Genomic DNA, 21,519 nt, shown 5'->3' on the forward strand with positions numbered 1-21,519 from the left:
GGTGCATGTATGGTGGGAAAAGAGCCAACCAATATCGGCAGAAGTCTTGGATATCGGTCGGCTCATTGATCGTGCTGGATGGAAAATTTGGATTGGGCACCCAAACAGTGGCCATTGTTAGTGCTGAATCGTCAGATCCAGATAGAATTCTATTGTTTCTACCTGTAGACTTCCTTCTTCAAATTTCCCTGGTAGAATGAAATAGCCAACTTCATCGTTAATGTTCGGCTTTTCGTTCTACTACGCATGTGCACCCGTGAGAACAAAGAAGAAGGAAGCTGATTGCTCCATGGTGCTCACCAGAAGAACCACTGGACTGGTGCAGTTTTCTGCTGATAGGAGCACCGGCCTGGGGTGTCACCCCCAAGTAAATACCAACTTTCCTTTTCCTTTAAAGATATGAGTGAAAGGTTAATGAGGGCAGTTATGGTTGCTAAAAAAACACAGAACTTGCAAAGTCAGAAAACTTTGCAGGGAGCCCACACTAGTGATGCTCAGTGCTGGTCCTAAACATTAGTATCAACTACATCACATTACTTCATTTGGAGGGGGTGGTTGAACAGGTTTCAGACAGGACTCCTCCCTTTCTGCAGTGTAACCCTGCCTCTTTGCCCCTTCAGTGATGTCACTGTGCCATCCTGTCTCTAATGACATCATCAGGTGTGTCTAGGCTATAAAAGTTGTGTTGTACATTAGTTTTAACACGTGCTGATTGGGAAGGTTCGAGTGTGGGTTGAAATTTTTCCACCCACATATATCAATTATCATTCAGCTCATTGTGAAATTAGTCAACGTATATAAAATAACGATGCCTGCGCAATAGACTGCTATCTCGTGGCCTTTGTTACTTCTATTATTTCAATGAATCTATAAAGTTTGTTCTAGATAACATCTGTGATAAGCAGTTCAAACAATGATTCCTTAGCGATCATACTATTGCAAATAACATAAGGTGCAACTCTTTGGGCTAATTAAAACAAACTTGCCGTCTTTTGTAGGACGTGCCTCGTATACTGCAATACTGCTGCCGTGGCTTTTAATTTCAGATGAGCTCGAAATGTAGCATGTAAAAATTGTAGTTGCCCTTATTTACCCGAGCTTATGTTAAACATACAAAATATACCGAAATTATCTCCTTTTGGTGGCATTCAGTGCCCCACCAAGCCCCCCCCCAGTTCACCCTGAGGGCACCACAGGGGTCAAATCTTACCTGGGTCGTTGCACTCTGAGGGTGTTTGTTATTGCATGTCTCTGTATATGTTATATATTTTGCACCTTAGTGTGCATCCTGCAGATTCACGCAGGACACACAGGGAGGGCCATTTATTAATTAAGTCTTAATTTATCTCATTATTTTCTGAAATATACTCAGACCAAATCTGCACAGGGTTTTCCCCCTTATTTAATAGACTTTCCCGAAAATTTCCCATTTGGGAAAAAAACCCGAACAAATCATGAAAAAACGAATAGTAGGAATTTTTCGTTTAGAATTTTCCACTCCGAAAACTTTGCTGAAACCCACGAAATGTTCGGGTTGTTGCACGAAACCCAGCACAGATCAAGATGTCTTCAGGACTTCTCCCACTGACTTATATACAACCTTGGCAGGTTTGAGATGCCAGATTTGGACTTTTTCATCTTCGGGGTAAAATAAATCCTGAAAAATTTGTTGTTTTTTTTTTTTACCCCACTAAAAATTTGTGTTTTATTCGGGTTGTTGCCATTCAGAGTTTAATAAATGTGAAGAGTGAAGATGTAGCAGCACAGTATATCAGCAGTTTGCCAAGTGTATAGAAATCGTTCATACTGAATCTGCCCTTGGCATTAAAGTTATGCCATGTTCTCTCTTTGTACACAACTCTTTTTTACTGTGTGAGTGCCAGTCATGATCCCTGCTAGTCGTCAAGCAGTTTGAGCATTGGAACATTAAGGATGTCAACATAGCCAAGAGCATAGACAGAGAAACAAGATATTTGTGTGACAGTGATATTTTTCCATGTTCTCTTGGAGAATGCGCTCATCTGTATAGTAATGTCTTCTCAGCCTGAAACTACTACTACTGACCTCACCCCAGAATGGAAATCCAGACTGGCGCTAGACACTTAATGGCAAAAGCAAATTGTTTTCTAAAGGAGAGGAAAACCCAACTTCTATATTGTTTCTTTTTAATGAATAAAACAAAACCCACTAATCTTCAGTGCACTCATTAGGGCTACTCCTCCATACATTTCTACTTTAAAGGGACCAAAAAAATTTGTTTTTTTTTTACTTAAAGGGGTTGTTCACCTTTCAGATAACTTTTATTATAATGTAGAGAGTGATGATATCCTGAGATAATTTGCAATTGGTTTTCATTTTTTATTATTGAAAGTTTTTGAGTTATTTAACTTTTTATTCAACAGCTCTTCAATTTGCATTTTAAGCAATCTGGCAACTAGGACCCAAATTACCCTAGCAACCATGCATTGATTTTAATAAGAGACTGGAATATGAATAGGAGAGAGTCTAAATAGAAGGATTAGTCATAAAAAGTAGCAATAACAATACATTTGTAGCCTTACAGAGCATTCGCTTTTTTAGAAGTAAGGGGACGGCGACGCCGTTTGAAAGCTGCAAAGAATCAGAAGAAAAAGACAAATAACTATAAAACTATGAAAAATAAATAATGAAAACCAATTAAAAAGTTGCTTAGAATTGGTCGTTCTATAACCTTCTAAAAGTTAATTTAAAGGTGAACCACCCCTTTAATTAATTCGTAATGTGCTGTTGCCCTGCACTGGTAAACATTTTTTGTTTGCTCCAAATAGATAACTTAGTTTATATAATAAGCTGCTGTGTAGCCACGGGGGCAGCCATTCAAAGATGAAAAGGTACATAGCAGATAACAGATAAGCTCTGTAGAATACAATGGGAACTTTTCTGTTATGTACTATGTAACCTGTACCGCTTTGCCTTTTTTCAAACTGAATGGCCCCATGGCTGCACAGCATCTTGTTATCATAAGCTATAATAGAGTTTCTGAAGCAAACACGCCAGTTTTACCAGTGCAGGGCAACAGTGCATTATATTTTAGCTACTTTAAAACAATTTCATTTGTTGGTGTTACAGTTCCTATAATATTTATTTAACTGCTATTGTGCTCCTCACCCACTGTGCTGCTCTTGACCTGTACACCACCCATCTATCCATTCACTTTCCACTCTGCATGCAGAATTCCTCCTGCCACACCCTCTTATCATACTCTTGTTTCCTTGTGAATCCCTTCACTTGCAAATCATCTGACCCACCTATTGTGGCTCCTGTCTCACTTTGTATTCTCATATGTTGCTTTCCCAGCAGACAGTCTGCTCAAACATGTGTGATCTTTTTTATAGCAATCTCTCAGTATTTAGTGTCCGTTAGGATCTGTCTCACTGTGACAGAATGCTCTGTTATACAAATAGCTAGAATCTCAGCCAGAAAGCAGGACAGGACTGTTGCTTACAATGGATATCAGATAGGATCTGTGTCACTGTGACAGAATGCTCTCTTACAAAGATAGCTAGAATCTCTGCCATAAAGCAGGGCATGGCTGTGGCTTACAATGGGTATCAGATAGGATCACTGTGACAGAATACTCTGCTAGAGTCTGAGCCAAAAACCTGGGCACAATGGGTATCGGCATGCTTAGCTGTTTAGATGTAAAGAAAAAAAACCCTATTCCCTCATTTAAAGTGATGAAATTGTCGCTAAGCCAGAATAGTATGTTAGCTGTATTTTTATCGTAATTAACACAGAATCCTGTTCAAGCATTTGATACAGTGCCACACAAAAGGTTACTGGTTAAATTAAGGAATGTTGGCCTGGAACATAGTATTTGTACCTGGATAGAGAACTGGCTAAAAGATAGACTACAAAGAGTGGTGGTAAATGGAAAATTTTCTAATTGGACCAGTGTTGTTAGTGGAGTACCGCAGGGCTCTGTACTAGGTCCCTTGCTTTTCAACTTGTTTATTAATGACCTGGAGGTGGGAATTGAAATACTGTTTCTATTTTTGCAGATGATACTAAATTGTGCAGAACTATAGGTTCCTTGCAGGATTCTGCCACTTTGCAGAGTGATTTGTCTAAACTGGAAAACTGGGCACTAAATGGCAGTGTGTTGGGAGTTTCCTTAGATGAGAAGGATCTAGGGGTCTTTGTAGATAACACGTTGTCTAATTCTGGGCAGTGTCATTCTGTGGCTACTAAAGCAAATAAAGTTCTGTCTTGCATAAAAAAGGGCATTAACTCAAGGGATGAAAACATAATTATGCCTCTTTATAGGTCCCTGGTGAGGCCTCATCTGGAGTATGCAGTGCAGTTTTGGACTCCAGTCCTTAAGAGGGATATAAATGAGCTGGAGAGAGTGCAGAGACTAAGTGCAACTAAATTGGTTAGTGGGACGGAAGACTTAAATTATGAGGGTAGACTGTCAAGGTTGGGGTTGTTTTCTCTGGAAAAAAGGCGCTTGCGAGGGGACATGATTACACTTTACAAGTACATCAGAGGACATTATAGACAAATAGCAGGGGACCTTTTTACCCATAAAGTGGATCACCGTACCAGAGGCCACCCCTTTAGTTCTTCACAGTCAGGACAGTGAGGTTGTGGAATGCACTGCCGGGTGATGTTGTGATGGCTGATTCAGTTAATGCCTTTAAGAGGGGCTTGGGTGATTTTTTGGACAGACATAATATCAAAGGCTATTGTGATACTAAGTTCTATAGTTAGTATTGGTATGGGTATATAGAATTTAATTAAAATTAGGGAGGGGTGTGTATGGATTCTGGGTTTTCATTTGGAGGGGTTGAACTTGATGGACTTTGTCTTTTTTCAACCCAATTTAACTATGTAACGATGTAACTATGTGTAAATAGAAACTGCAATTGCCTAAAGTGCATTGAATCTGATGTTTTCAAATCCCCTATGGGTGGGCAGAAAAAGGGAAGGGTTAGAGGGCAATACGCATTTTAAGCACCAGACTAACCAGCTGATATTTCTCAAGGTCGATTTGTGTGCGGGCACAGCAGGTGAATTCAGCATGAAGGGAATATTTTACATGGTGGATTTTGTTTTGTGAGATAATGTGCTGAGCTCCGCTGCCCCTAGTCCCTTGTATCTAAATACAAATACACAGAGGATATCATTGCTTTCTTGCCGTTTCGTCTGCACGGAGAACAGCTGGAGGCTTATAACCTACTGCAATTTGCTTCTGAACATTTCCTTGTGTGGGAACTGCCTGAAAATTTGCATCATACTGGCATATTTAAATAATAAGTAAACCTTTAAATAACCTTTAAATAAACATTTGACATGTTATAGATCTATTTTAAGCAGGTCTATAAGTTGTTCGGTCCAGAAACCCATTGTTCTGAAAGCTTTTTTTTTTTTTTTTTTTGTATCCGTTGTTTCTATATTTAAAGAATGTATTTTCTTTTACTTCCTCCTCCACTTGATTAACTACAGTGTACTACAGGCACACAGAGTTGTTAGGAGTAGAACAACGTGTCACGTTGAAGAAACATAATAAATATATGATTTTAATGTCCATAACTATAAATTATATTAGAAAAAATACACGAAAAACAACTATGACTATCAACTAAGTTTGAGTGCATGTCTATGACAGTTCCACTTTCAAGTTTCGTCGCCTTGGGACTTCGTCAGAGTTCGTCTGAAGAAGTCCCAAGGAGACGAAAGGCGTAAGGCGAGGGCAGTGACTACCTCTCCAGGCGCCTAGGGGACCTACATCGGGTGGAAGCAACGCGGGTCGGAGCTGACACCAGGCTAATAACACGCATAGTAATTTTCCCCAAGTGGAGATTCAATACGCCTTAAAAATCTTCTAAAATGTCAGTGGAATAATTGTTTTTATTTACACGTTAATAAAAAGGTTTTGCACTACCTTCTGCGCTCTATATTTTCCGAAGGCACGGAACAGCCAAAGAGCAGACTACCCTGGTTATATTTGAATGCCTAAAAGTATTAAAACGTTTGTAAGTACCCAACTTATAAGTAAGACACGTGGTGGAAGTAACAAGTAATCAAGCACCTTAAAGTAGAATTTTGGGAGAGTGTGGAACTAAAACAACCAACAACCCGCTACACTTAGATTCTCTTTATGCTGCATTCTTTTTTCTCCTAGCTTTTAGCGCTGACTCATACAGACAGTTATATTGTGATTGCCACCCAAGGAGAAAATGGGATAAACTGAGTCGGAACGAAAGGAGAATTCTGGGAACTGTAATTTTACCACATTGTGTATAAATGTATGCAGTAGCCTTTCCCCACCATGGGTCCTGAATTATGGAAAGGCTTTCTCCCATAGACTCCATTTTATCCAAATAATCCAATTTTTTTTTTAATTATTTCCTTTTTCTCTCTAGTAATATAACAGTACCTTGTACTTGATCCCAACTAAGATATAATTAATCCTAATTGGAAGCAAAACCAGCCTATTGGGTTTATTTAATATTTTCATGATTATCTAGTAGACGTAAGATATGAAGGTGCAAATTATGGAAAGATCCATTAACCATAAAACCACAGGTCCTGAGCATTCTGGATAATAGGTCTCATACCTTTATTGTAAATTATTTACTTACGTTCTTGCTTCATGGAAGAACAGACCAACTGATTTAGTAAGACTGCGTTTAAGGAAAGCTTTACCCCCAAAATGAATATTTAAGCAACAGATTAAATATTAAGTATTATATCATATTAAGTGACATATTAAATAATCTTACCAAACTGGTATGAGCCACCATTTCGTGATGGTGCTGCCTCAGAGATCACCTGACCAGAACTACTGCAACTCTAATTGTAACAGGAAGAAGTGTTGAAGCAAAAGACAGAACTCTGTCTTTTAATTGGTTCATGTGACCTAACATGTATGGTTTGTTTGTGTGCACCGTGAATCCTACGATCCCAGGGGGCGGCCCCCTTTTTTTTTGAATCATAATTTTCTTTTTAGGCACATACTACTACAAAAGTATATTATTATTAAATGGTTTATTTACATGAAGCAGGGTTTTACACCTGAGCTGTATCATGTAATATCATTTTATAGAGACCTACATTGTTTGGGGGTATAGTTTTCCTTTAATGCCACTAGCATCACTAAAAGAACGTCTGTCGCTGACCCTTTTGTATAATGCCAATTCTAAAGACAGAGATTTGGAATCCACCAGTACCGGGATCATTATTCATTCAAGGGTAATATTAGGTTAATTTAAGCAATCTGGTTACTAATTGGATTCCCACAATTTGCTGGTATACCAGGGTTGTTTTTATTTGTAGCAAAACAAACCTTGCGGGCCTTCTGGCTGGGATTGGTATTAATTAATTTTAAAAGGGGAAAAAACATTCAAAAACTGACGCAAGCATCACCAGGCCCATTCTTGGCATTTCCAGTGCTGCCATAGTGGTTTAAGTGCCATGTGTACTATAGGTTTTAGTCTCAAGGCACAGAGGGTGCGTACACCATTGCAGTTGTTTTAGCACCCACAGAGGAACCTGGCATTGGAAATAATGGAACTCGGTATAGCCAATTTCATCCAAAAATGTTGGGGCAACTTCCATAAAATGCAATGATCAGCTCCTAAACAGAAATTGGATGCTTCTATGCCAGCTCAAAAATAACAGCATAGAATAAAAAGTCCTGTGCCATGAGCTTTAGGGATGAGACAAGCTCTATCTTGTTGGTGCTATAAAATAAGACTTCTATTCTTTCTAAATAATTTAGCAGCCTGGGAGAGAGAAGGAGAATAAATAAATCAATCATGTCGGCACAAACTGTGGCACTAATGGAAAAGGAGTGAAGTAACTGCAGCAGCACTCTGTTCTGTGATAAATGATATTTATTCGTGCATCGGCAACGTTTCGAGCTATACCAGCTCTTTGGAAATGGAAAAGGAGTTTACGGTAGCATGTTTTGCTGAATTAACGATAAACAAAACAATAAAAAGTATGTGTTATTATTGGGTGCTGTTTGTATGCACTGTAGAGTGTGTAACACACAATGGAAACATGGATGATTTCTTGAGGTTCTTTGTCATTTCAGTGTCTGGCAGATTTCATGCTCTTTGCAATCAGAGTGGGTTTGTTTACCTGCTGATTTTGACAGGTCTTGATGTTCAGTTTTTCATCACCAAGTTTTACTTAATTATTAGTTGTAGCGGTCAACCAGATGTCACAGCCTGTGTTTTATACTGGCAATTCTGCTTCATTGCAACCAATCAGATATTTTGCTTTCAGCTAACCTGCTGTTGACTGTCTGGATGTAAGCGGCTACTTTACACCACAGTTCAGTAGGCCTCACATTCATCCTGCCTTTCCTGGGATTGTCACAATTTCTAATCCTGTGTTCCTGAAATTTTATTATGATGGAACTCCCAGAAATCCTGATAAGGGTGAGAAGGTTTCTTGCCTCGGGCTTGTAATTGAGAAACTATGCTGCTGGTATTATTTAGGGTAGTGTAATAAAAGGGCCCTGGTCACCTATAACAAGGAGGTAGCATTTACTAATCACCTCTTGAAAGTAAAAAGCTTTTGGTTTGGGTTTTTACATCTGGGCAAACGTGATACCTATTATTGTATTTCTAAGTTAGTACAGGATTTATCCTTCCCCAGTTCCATTTTCTAAGAAATATCGGACAAATGTTGGGCAGGTTTTTTACTTTCAGTGTCCTCTGGTGTCTCGTCATGTATTATTAGAAGGAAAGTTAAGCTTATAAAATCATAACCATTATGTGGAAGCGAGATCTGAGTAGTGCCAAGTTGTTCAAACGAGACTGTTTCATACTTTATCTTAAAACTACTGTATGAGCCATTTGGGTTCCATGTGAGTGAAAGCACAGTGCTGCCATGGGCATCAATCCAACCCCAAGAGTCATTTGACCTTTAGATTGTGATAAAGATCTTTTTTGTGGCTTTATCCTCAGTGAGCACCGAGGGACATAACATCTGCTTTCCCCATTATTTCCTCTGTCACGCAATCGTCCTGCTTCTCTTTTGTATCCCATTTATTTCTCACACAGGATTATATTTGCCCCTCTCAGGCTTCAATTCTTGTGTTATCTCTTTCTTTGTGGTAATAAGGAATGGACTAGATTATTTTGCTGGTGTCACACGTGGCCTTTTGTCTGTTTTTGCTTAGAACTGGACAGAACTTTAACTTGCTTGAATTTGCATGAAAATGTTGATACGCCTCTGGGAATGTCCCAGGTACATGGCGTGTGTTTTTTTTTATTCAATTCCAGCTCACGTAATGGGACACAATTTTGGACAAACCAAGTTATAGTATAATTTATTATGGCATTAATCAAGGAGCAACTGCAGTGGTCATGGAACTCCTCAGTGACTTATAATATCCTTATATTTTACAATAGGGGGTACATGGGTACATTATTCACTATAGAAGAATGATCTGCATCTCTCAGTGGATATAAAGTGTGGATGAGTTCATCTTGAGGTAGGGTCCAACACTAATGGCTTTGAGCCCTGCAACCCGACTTCTCTTCAGCTCTGGTATTTTTTCCATCTTTTAAAACAGGGCTGTCAAGCTCTAGGCCCGTGGGCTGGATGTGGCCCTCCAAAGGATTTTTATGCCCCTCTAATCTGTTAAAGAGCTACATGGACTTGAATGTATGACATCATAATTTTAATATAATCTGACCCTCAAATACGATGTATGAGACTTAATCGGCAAATGACATGTAATTCGTTGGACAGCACTGTTTTAAAGTATTGTAGAAATGCAATGAGAAAGGACTGCATTCAATTTTATCGTTCCTTATCTCCCCAGGCTAAAGGGTTGTAAAGCAATAATAATAGATAATCATAATCAGTTTTATAATGTTTTAGAGGGAAATTGAATGAAAAACATCCACCAAGAGTTAAGGGAAAAAAGTTAATTAACCAAACACTATTTTATAGTTATCTGGTACACTGTATTAATATTTTATTTCTGATTATACTGATTCCTCTTGTTACCTACTTGTTATTTTTATCAATTCACTTCTGTCTTCTGGTTTATAGGGTCAGTTATTCCCAACAAGAACAGACTGATTCTGATGTTAGATTATTAATCAGACTGTTTTATTTTAATCCTCTGTCAGTCTGTTTGTCAGTCAAACCACTGTTTGGTTGCTAGGGAAAGTAAAAACCTAGCAATCAGATAAGTTTAAATTCTAAAATGCAAAGTTACAAAAGAAGAAAATGTTTTCTAATTTATAAAAATAAGTCATGTATATTATTAAAAGGTCATTTTATGGTGAGTATCTCCTTTGGCCGTGGTTACAAGTGTATTGGTAATAAGATAGAGCCTGTGTGCATGTTAGTAAGCAGGGAGGCAGCGAGTTAGAATGCAAATAGCTGCTACCTGAAGCGAACACTCTGATGCCGTGGGCGAGCCACTAAATTACCATCAATAACTAAAAACACTTAGTAAAATGTCAGTGAAGGAAAGTCAAGGAAATGTCAAGTTGCAAAAGGTTGATTTTCTTGGAGATAAGCCACACAGCAGGTGTACAGGAGTTGTATATCACTTTCTTTCCCACACCGGAGGAATTAACTCACTGTAGAGCTGCGCGGGGCTAAGGAGATACGTGCCAGCAAATGATTTATAGATCTATTGCATTTTATACTGTGTTTCCGCGTTTCATACTGAGGTTGTTGGTAAACTACAACTAGCAGCAGCTACCCAACACTGCTGGATGGGGAAATTAGTGTTGACTCCACTGTGTAGTCACATGTAGAGTTTGGCTGATCTTTGCCAATCTTTTAGGACAACTGACTGTTTGGCAATTTCAAGGGGGATCTATGCTGGGTGAATGAGTGGCAGATGAGACCCAGGGACAGGCAGCAGATCGCTTGCAAAAAAAACCAAACCTGATTTATGTGTTTAATATTGCTTGCCGTGTGGAGACCAAGTGAAGCACCCAAAATCTTACAGGCACCTCATCCGTGCCATAGTGTCAGCTACTGGCATCATATAGGTTTTTTGACACAGACGTATGTTTTTATTTCATGGGAACATTTTGGCTACAAAAATGTGCAATTAGTCGCTTCGATTTCCGAAGTGGCCCAACGTTGCCTCACGAGGAAACTTCGAGCGTCTTTGGAAATTGAAGCGCCGTGAGTGCATTGGCGCAGGTGATTTTTCATTTTAGTAGGGGAAGGTAGTTCGGAGAGATTGTTGCCCCGAAGAAGAGGCGATTAGTCGCTAGGTGACTAAATCTCCCCAAATCTGCCCGTGTGCTCATGCCCTAAGGGTCTGTTGCCTACCTGCATCATAACAGGGATGACTTTACATGTCACATGACAGGGGAAGGGGCTCAGCAGTAATACAAAACTGCTGCTCTACAGTCACCTGGCACACTGTGTTCCCTTCTCTGTATGTATGAATAAGGTAAGGGTATTGCTTCGAGAACTAGTAATGTATATTATTTACTATATTCTACAGTTACATTCTGTATTTTTATTAATTTCCATATTAGCTGTGAAGTTTTAACTTCAATGAACTACATCTCCCAGCATCCCCACTCCAAACACTGCATGCTGCAGCTTTAGTTCACGTGACTTTCTGTAAATGTGTTTTCCCATGCTATTGTTTTTATTTTTGCATTAGGATTTATGCACTTAAAGCCCCAAAGGCAAGCGTGCGTTCAACGTCTTATTTAGGGAATGTTCTTCTCTGGGTGTAATTTCATTGTTGGGTAATTGCAGACTGTGCCTTATTAATCTGTGTGCCTCCATGTGCACCTGAGACCAGATAAATTCAGCTTTAGGCTGAACTGAGCAGACACTGGTACAATTTGTATTTAAATGGGGTATTGGCCCCTTGCTGGGCCACAGTAAGTAGATGATAGCATAACTCGTTAGATTCCAGGAACGATTAACATAAAGCCCTTATACCCAAAGTAAAGATCAAGTTGGATTTTAATGGGTTACTAGATGCATGCTTTGTCTGTGCTTTTATATACTTTCTTTCTGGCTATAATTGAGCTTTAAGGGGGAAACACGCTGAAATGTAAATGTATGTTGCAGAAGATTACACTCTTTTGTTTTTCACATTTCCAGGTTACGTTAAGTAGATTCTAAGGGTCCCAGAGAAAATGTAGCCTAATATTTAATGTGTTTTCTGATTGCTGGGCCACTGACCCTAACAACCAGTGTGGTCATTTTAACATTCACCTTGAAAATAATCAGAATCGCTGTTATCATCATTTTTAACTTTATTACTAAGGGTGAAGGAGGAACCGGAACGGATTTATGGTTTAATGAAGGCCAGTCAGATGTTTGGTTTCAAATAATATGCCAGTAAAGACTTCCTTCTGGTTGGTTGTTATAAGCCACTAAAACAGTTTACCCCCCCAAATTCACCCATCATTCTGTGGATGAAATGAGAGTTGTCAAGACTTTATTTAAAGGGGAACTCCACCTAAAAACTATATTTTCCATAATGAAAGCAACCAGGCGTGGATTTCAATGTGGTGCACCCCTAGGTCAGGGCTCTTAAACCTCTCCTCCCCACTGCCCACTTGTAGCTTCCCTGAAGCTCACACCCTACAATACTTTGTTTATAGGGAAACGCCACTGAAAAACTATTTTTGCCTAGTGTAAGCAAATATCATTCTAAGAAATCGTGGGAAGATTTTAGTGGGGTGCTCAAACCTCTTCTCCTGTACACTTGTATCTGCCTTTCAGCTCACATTCATATAACAACCCCTTACCACTAAAAACTGGATGGGAAGGATTTTGACAGCTTTCAAAATTTCCTCTCCTCACAGTCCCCAGTGGAGCCGTTTATTTTTAAATGGGGGACAGCGTGATGCTCCAAGAATGATGTTGCCCTACACAAATCCAGAACTGTAAGCAACTTTCCAGTTTTCAGTGGTTTTAAAGTAATTTGTAATTATACAATTGAAATCGGTATATGTGTGGCTGTTTATATTTTCTGCACTTCTGGTTCTGACTCCTGGAATAATGTAGCAGAAGCCAGCTGATTGCAAAACCTTGAGGAGAACTGACTACAGCTTCATTGATTCCAGAGTTAGAACCAGAGAACAGAAGTCTATGCCGATTACATTTACAATTTGAAAAGTTTTAATACATGGGGATTATTGGATAGTTGACATTCAAAACACCCTAATGGTGAAACCCTCGCAAAGGTGCTGCACGACCTCTGTCCCCCAGCCTGTGAAAAACAGGTTATGCAGCTTCTTTTTTTTTTTATGCAAATATTCAAAAATTTTGTAATTTACATTAGAAACCTCCCTTTCAATTTAATTGTGAACAAACAGCATGCAGGGCAGTATAAGACCATGCTCCCAAACAAAATAATATTGTGTCTGTGAATTTAGCTACGCAAAATATTTTATTTTGATGGAAGTTAATCTGAATTTCTCTGTCTCTTCAGCAGCAATATGGAGTTGAAGACTTGCGGTGTGTACAGTGAAACAAGCAGCCTGGAGGATAATGGACATTAATACTATGGGTTTGTGTACTTTCTGCACTCTTTGAGGTTGTTCTTTCATTGGACTAAACAATCAGAAAGGCAATGGCCTTGTTCACCCCTTGGAAACTGTCCTCCCAGAAGCTGGGCTTCTTCCTCGTGACCTTTGGCTTTATTTGGGGCATGATGTTGTTGCATTTCACCATACAACAGGGGACTCAGCACGAAAGCAGCTCCGTGCTCCGAGAACAGATTTTGGATCTCAGCAAGCAATATATCAAAGCACTGGCAGAGGAAAACAGGAATGTAATGGATGGTCCATATGTCGGGACCATGACTGCTTATGGTAAGGATGAAAAAAGTGTAATCTGTATATTCTCCTGGCAGATGCTGCTGTAATGCCTATTTTCATTCAGAAATGCAACTGGTAAACCCATTGTTTATTATATTAGGGCCCTCTGCAAATTACAGATCAAGGTGCCACAATGCTTTAGAATTAGAATTATGAATTAGTCATTATACAGGGAAATATCTATTTCGGTATAATTGTATCACTCAAACACTGTAAGCAAACTTGGGAGATTGTACCTGCTAAATTGTGCTTAGCATAGGGTAATATAATATAAGTATTAATGGATGGGTGACTGGATGGATAGAAAAGTGTAAAGAGATTAGAACACAAGCTTTACAAAGGTAAACAAAGGTCCAAAATCATACAATGGATATGACAGGATGATTGCCAAACTACTTTACTTAATTTTTCAGGATTCCTTAAAGGGGTTTACCTCTAAATAAACTTTAATATGATTCAGAGAGTGGAATTCTGAGCCAATTTGCAGTTGTTTTCTAAAAATGTTTTCTAAAAATGTATTAATTTAAAACAGTTGGAGTCGATGACCTCCCCCCCTCCCAGAGCTGCTTTAGAAGATGAAAAATGAAACTTTACACTTTAATATTAGAAAAGCAGTCACAAATACAAAAAAAGAAAGTAATTGGAAAACGTCTTTATTTCTTGTGAACAATCTGAAACCAACTGAACTGAAAAAAAGTGTTTGAAGGCGAACAAACCCTATAAAGTCTAAGTGCTAAAATATTTGAGAGTACAAAGAGTGGTAGTAAATAGAACATTTTTAATTGGACCAGTGTTGTTAGTGGAGAACTGCAGGGAGTCTGTCCATGGGCCTTTGCTTTTTAACTTGCTTTATTAATGATCTTGAGGTGGGTATTGTAAGGTGGTATTGACATTTAGTTTAAACTAAATAGCAGTGTGTTGGAAGTATCCTTAATTGAGAGGAATCTTGGGATTTTTGTGGATAACAAACTGTGTAACTCTAGACAGTGTCATTCAGTGGCTTATAAAGCAAATAAAGTGCTGTCTTGCATACATAAGGGCATTTAATTGGTGGATGAAAACATAATTGATCCCTGGTAATGCCTTACCATGCAGAAGGATACAGTAGGGGTGATTATAAACAGATTGTGGGGGCCAATCAGAGGCTGCCCTTAAGGCTTAAGAACTGAATTGTCATTGAAGCAGCATGATAAGTGCAGTGAGGTTGTGGTGTGCCCTGCCAGGTGATGTTGTGATATTAGTGATGACTTAACATAGATAAAGGGTTGAACTGGTGGGTGCCAGGCCCACCCAACACACACGCCTACAGTGGTCGCTGCCACCCACCCTACCTCCTCCCCAGAGTGTCCATCAATTAAACCTACCTTCAGTGTGTCAGGGGAGGGAGATCAATGGCCTGGGGGAGCCCTGGTAGGGATTGGGTCTGGGCCAGCGGGGCACATCGGGTTTTTTACCGGTGTTCCTCCTGCCAATCCGACCCTGTATAGATGGGTCTGTATGTATACCTATACATGACTTCTGCAAGGCTGAAAATGTAAACAGAATCAAAAGAATATTCATAGAAGCTATATAAACAGAGCAAGAAAACTGAAGCCACTAGACAACACTGAAATGTCAAATACAAAGGTAACACAAGAGGTAACAGACCCCAATTTTTATGGTGACTGTACCCATCGAACCACACTTTGTAGCAGCAAATTACAACTCGCGGCCCATCTTAGAATTCAAAACCGCCTGAGAGCTGCAGGTTGGGTTATATGTGCAGGGACCTGACTGAGGCTTCTTTTATACTGTTAGGATAGTTCTCAACATTTATTTTTCCACAATTAAATACAGTTTAAGAGGAATTTTAGAGCATTCCCTGACTGCATTTTCTTGTTAAAACCTTTCAACTGTGCTTCCCAAGCATATATGACAATTTCAGCATTCTTATTCCAACTGGACTTGCTTTTATGACTTGTTGGGACTTATCTTCAAACAATTTCCTCTTAAATATGCAACGATAGACAATACAGTAAGAGGGTATAGCTTATTGTGTGCCCGCAGCATACCTTCTGTGTATATTTGTATTTATACAAATATAGTTTAACAGTGCAGTATGTAGTGTATAGCTTATTGTGTGCCCTAGAACTAGCGATATGCGGGCTGACAAAAAAATCAACCTGTACCCGACTCTAAACTGCTTGCTCCCAACTTGTTCCCAACTCAATGATTCAACTGTATTTATAGACCCGTGTCTGACATCTCAAAGGGAGTGGTATGGAACAGGCACTACAAGGCCTACAAATACAGGCTGCCTGAGGTGAAAGTGAGACGTAAGATAATGGGCATGCAGACCTTGACCTCAACCTGCAAATAGGCATAAATTTGCCAATTATACAATATAGAACATTCCCAAGTGACTTCCAATGTGGAAGACCATTATTTCCCTGCAGCGCCCGTAGATGTTGATTTGCAAATTCTTGTTCCCCATCCCTTTTAGCAGCATTAAGAGTGGTGCAGGTTGCCCAAGGGGGACTTTGTTTATGTCATGTGATTGCAGTTTGTATTTAGCACTATTTTTTTTGTTACACAGACTGATACTTTGTGTATCCATAAAAGCCAAGTGGTTATATTGCCCAATGGTGCAAGAAGCTTTGTACCAATCTTACATATACATGTAGAGTGCTGGGTGGGTTCTGAGTGATGTGAAAGTCACATGCTGTGCAATGATGTGATGTTTTAACCCTAGTGCAGGTATGTAGTTACAGCCATTTTGCTTTCTTTCACGTGTAGAACCAGGCAAATGGTTGTGGTTCTAGAAGGTGGGATGTGGCATGGCATTGAGAAGGACCAGTTAAAACTGATACGTTACCATGAAATTATTGCAGCATAGGCATTCCCCTGTACTAAGCACAATTCAGCAGGAACAGTCCCCGCATAGCCTCTGCAGAGAGTTGTCATAGAATAGTTAATTGTGCTAAAAAGTACAGTACCAATTAGCCATTAGAACAGTCTGTGCTCTGCCGCTACTCTCTGTTTTTGTTTATAGGGGGGCTTTTCTTATTGGAGACGCAGCTGTTGAACTGCTTGCTGACAGTCCTACCTTCTGCTGTCCCCACTAGTAGTGTTTGGCAGCAGCAGGAAATATTTTTGCCATATAGAGTTTTTCTAGCAAGAAAGGTTTGATTCATGATCCTCTTGTGTTCCAATGAGAAAAGTGTGTGTGTGTTGATGTGATGTTTGGATGTGTGTAGGGCTGTGATGCAGCAGTTGGATGAGTTTGCAGGGAGCTGTAGTGCTTGTGGTGTCGGGCTTTCTGCCTAAGATCACTCCTAATGTTCCCTAATAGCAGCTGGGGTGGGTTGCAGGCAGGACAGGGTCTGAATTTCAACAGATTCTCCAGTTCCCTGTTATTGTATGTATGTATGTATGTATGTATGTATGTATTTATTAATAGCACCACCAATGTATACAGTTTTTACAAGGCATAAACACAAACCGGGTATAGTTATAAATTGTACAGTAAAAATAAAGAAATCTATTCTTAAGGTGTTTATAGACTGTTACATTACACAGCAAGTTTATTTATAATAATCCAATCGCTACAATTCTTGTGTGTTTTTGTATCCTTTGTACTTCCCTTGGGTTTGCCAAGACACACAATGTATGCTTGTTTAACAACAGGTTGTCATCTACATGTCCAGTATTAATCGGGACATTTTAAGCTCAATGTTCCGTTTGCAACTTCCCCGCATGAGGACGTGCACATGCTTAAATCAAAGCAGAGAAACCTGCAGTTTGGTTATCAGGGGATGCTGGGAGTTGTATTTTTTGAATTAGAGGTGGAATTCAAACGGTTAACCTTTTGACTTTTGCAAGAGAACAACTCGTGAATAGTTTAACAAGATCTTGCTTTAACATTTATGGCAAGGAGGAAGTAAATTGGTTCATGCTGGGAAAAAAGAAGAGCGACATGTAGTTTGTCAGTCCCCAGCTTGTCACAGGAATGTGAGGAGATTGAGAGACGTGACACTTTTTAAGAAAATCCTTTATGATCTTTGCACCTTTGCTGCTGGTGAGGCATTTCAACCATCAGATTGGCTGCTTTCAGAGCATTCCTCAAGAGAATCTCATATCTGCTCAGTAAAAGCACATGAAAAGGCTTTGCGTTATTTGATGGGGTTTTTTTAATTTTTATTTTACTCTTCAAAAGATATTTGGTCTTCATGGTCTCCAAGGCACACACTGCTCTACTTCAGGAATCGCCAAACACTGTGGCTTCTATTATTTATCATTTATTTATGCACCTCTATTTTGAGCTTGGGAATTTACTTAAACCTCCATATCCAGTGTCCCAGTAGGTATTAGATAGGATCTGTTTCACTGTGACCTAATGCTCTGTTATAAAGATAGCTAGAATCTCGGCCATAAAGCAGGGCAGGACTGCTGCTTACAGAGGAAATATGAGACCCTATGACAGAATGCTCTATTATACAGCTAGCTAGAATCTCAGCCCTAAAGCAGGGCAGGACTTATAATTTGTTTGTTGATGGATGTTGGGTTCTGATCGATAGTTGGGAAATGCATAGTCCATATCGAAAGAGAGAATCGGGGGCTAATAATATTTGGAAAGAGTTTGGATCGGAAGCTTTTCTCCATTTAAGACAAGTTTTATATGCCTTCTTAGCCATTTAAGTGGTTATTTAAAGCCCACAGTAATAAATATTTGTGAGATGAGTAAGCCAGTGCCCTGTGGGTATTTCTTTCTGCACAGAGGAGCTTTATTTTAAGTGCAGGGTTTATATTGATTTAATTAGTAACAAGCAAAGACAAGGTGTTTATTGTTAAGATGTAATGCACTTAGAAAGGAAGAGTGCTCAGCCTTGTGGCGTCTCTGCTGTCACAACTATACAATGCTTAAGGGAAACTCCACCCAAAGTTTTTTTTACCATCTGTCTGGCTGTTCATATACTCCGCACTACTGGTTCTGACCCGTTAAACAAAGTAGCTGAAGCCAGCTGATTAATATATCTAGAACAGAACTGATTTATGCTATATATATATATTTTAAACCTGAGGCCTGAAACATTGTCTGTAAGCTACAACACTTTCAGCATACAAACCACCAGTCCAGTGTTCTGATGATTCTTCACTATGTATTTTCTGCTAAATATGTTTTTAGTCAGAACTAGGAATAGGTGCAGATTACAGAAATAAGCAGAAATACACTGCTTTCAATAGCAATTACATTCACACATAATTTTAAACCAGTGAAAATTTATAATTAATGTATATTGGGAAGTTGCTTCAAATTAATTTTTCATTTTTAGGAGTTCCACTTTAAGGAACAACAGAAAAATAGAAAAATTAAAAGGAGTCGCTATTTCTAGAGGGGAAAGAATTCAGGGGTAAGACAGGGAGAGGCAGGGAGGGGGGCCAATGGGGACTTATCACAATGGGGGGTTTAGTTCTCCTTTAAGCATTCTAGCTTGTTCTTCTGCTTCTAAAAATAATGTAGATGAGGTGAATTCACGTGAATGGATGGCCAACCAAGCCTGCAGGAATATGGCTCATGAACACGCATTTTTTAGAAAGTCTGCATTGTCAGTGCCATGGCCTGTCACACAGAGTTGGGAAAGGCATACTCTAGTCTAGGGTTAGTATTAGCATAGAGAAGCTTCTTCATTTGTACTCCATTTGATACCATAAAACTATGGCAGCATAGACATTCTCCTGTACTAAATACAATTCAACAGGAACATTACTGTGATTTCCATATTAAACCCCCACAATTCCCTTTAGCATAAAATGTCTTTTGTTTTACAGCAATGATTTGTCCAAGAGTTTTGAGTTGCTCAAGAGTCTTTTGTTATTTACCATAGATCTTAAAAAGACTCTTGCTGTGCTGCTTGACAATATTCTACAGCGGATTGGCAAACTGGAGTCAAAGGTGGATAATCTTGTGATTAATGGAACAGGAGCAAACTCTACGAACAGCAGCACCACGGCCATTCCCAGCACTGGAGCTGGGGAGAAACTAAACGTAGCTGGTGAGTAGTCCCCAATCAATCACAGAGTAGAGACCTTACATAAGAATTAGTATTGGAGAGAGTCTGTGATCTACCTGCTCTTTTGCCTGAGGTTCTAATGGTGCTGAGTCAGCAACTGCTGAGAATGGTGCCCAGCCTGAAGGCCAGTTAAAGTGAGAGCTTATTTGTGCCCTGGATACCCCTGGAACAAGGTGACCCAATGTTCCTATATTTCTGAAACCTTGTTATGAGCTAAGGCTAGGGACAGATGTAGTGGAGAATTCTGCTGTTCTGTGTTCCTGCCCCCGTATACATTAGCTCCACTCAGGGCAGGCAGATATGGTGGATTTCGCTGCCAAAATAAAACTCATGTTTCAGTGCCAAAATCCACCACAGCAGGCACATGAAACGGCGTTGGAGCTGTGAATTCTCGGCCTGTGTTTCTAATTCATCCGTCCCTATCCTAAGGGTGTCCAGTCTGAAGGTCAAATAGGGTGAGATTTGAAGGATTAGAAAAACCAGCTTGATAGACTTCATGTGCTTTGAAGGGCAGAATGCTGATACAGTATCTATCTGTGTCTTTGAACTTTGAAGAAGAAAGAAGAGAAAGGATTGGGAGAATGAGATTCCTGACACCGATATCTAGAGGAGATGGCATGATGTGCCCTAGAAACAAGATATATGCGACACATAATGTTCAGCTGATATGTTCTATTAACCAATATAAGAGTATACTTTTAAATATTTAAATGGGAAAAGAAAGGCAGACACATTAGGAAAATGTGAATGTGGCATTCTTGTAAAGCAATATGGCACACTGAATGAATGCAAAAATGATTAGGAAGCCGAATATAAGTGGGATAGGCTGTACGTGCTGTTCTTACATTAAGGTCCATCAAAAACATGGGGAGCAGCAGTTGTTACTTTTATATATAAATATTACTTAATGAATATGGGGCTCCTTTTCAGGCATGTGGGTTAAATATACATTGTGAATGCTCTTTATGCTAGGCTGGTGAATAAAATTGCACAATTATTTTACACTACTCCACAGCTGTCATAACCCATTGACGTCCGTGGGCTACAATCAGGCAACAAAGAATTTCTGGCATGAAAAGTGTGTCAAGTGCAGGTTTAATGAGGCTTAATAAATCTGCCCCTTATATGTTTGCCCTGTCTGGGATCCAATGAAAAGTATATTTGCTACCGGATATAATCATTTATTTACACAAACCCATGATCACATGTCTATGGACAATGAATTACCAGTACCTCTGCCAGTGAAGCTCTGTATTCCAAGGCTTGTTTGCTGTCTGCAGTGAGTGACAAGGCCAGTGTCATTGATTTATATAGGGAATAAAGTACCCCCTATTGTAAAATATAAGGATATTATAAGTCACAGAGGAGTTCCATGACCATATAAAAACACGAGGCTGAAGGGCGAGTGTTTTTTACAGGTCATGGAACTCCGAGGCTACTTCTAATATCCTCATATTTTCCAACAAGGGGTAGTTTATTTATTATAATACACAAGTTTTAGTGAGTCATGTGACAAAAATGACATTAATACTCACTATTTAGAAGGATATAATTTACAAGATATTCATAGCTTTTATGTCCATCGAGTTCAGCCTTTTAACTTTTTTTTACCTTTCCTAACTGCCAGTTGATCCAGAGGA

At 39.3% G+C, this 21,519-nt stretch overlaps 1 protein-coding gene across 2 annotated transcripts in view; it reads left to right on the forward strand.

The window, feature by feature from the left end:
- The window catches only part of LOC108702251 (alpha-1,6-mannosylglycoprotein 6-beta-N-acetylglucosaminyltransferase A), a 94,614-nt gene that overhangs the window by 7,446 nt on the left and 65,649 nt on the right, over window positions 1-21,519 (forward strand). The window contains exons 2-3 of one of the 2 annotated variants that reach the window (XM_041578166.1): window positions 13,442-13,823; window positions 19,694-19,861. In XM_041578166.1, coding sequence (XP_041434100.1) covers window positions 13,583-13,823; window positions 19,694-19,861 — 409 coding nt within the window. In that variant the 5' untranslated portion in view covers window positions 13,442-13,582. The remainder of the gene's footprint in view (window positions 1-13,441; window positions 13,824-19,693; window positions 19,862-21,519) is intronic. The other variant, XM_041578167.1, reaches the window with a different exon arrangement.

Source organism: Xenopus laevis, chromosome 9_10S, assembly GCF_017654675.1.
Source record: "Xenopus laevis strain J_2021 chromosome 9_10S, Xenopus_laevis_v10.1, whole genome shotgun sequence".
NCBI lineage: Eukaryota > Metazoa > Chordata > Amphibia > Anura > Pipidae > Xenopus > Xenopus laevis.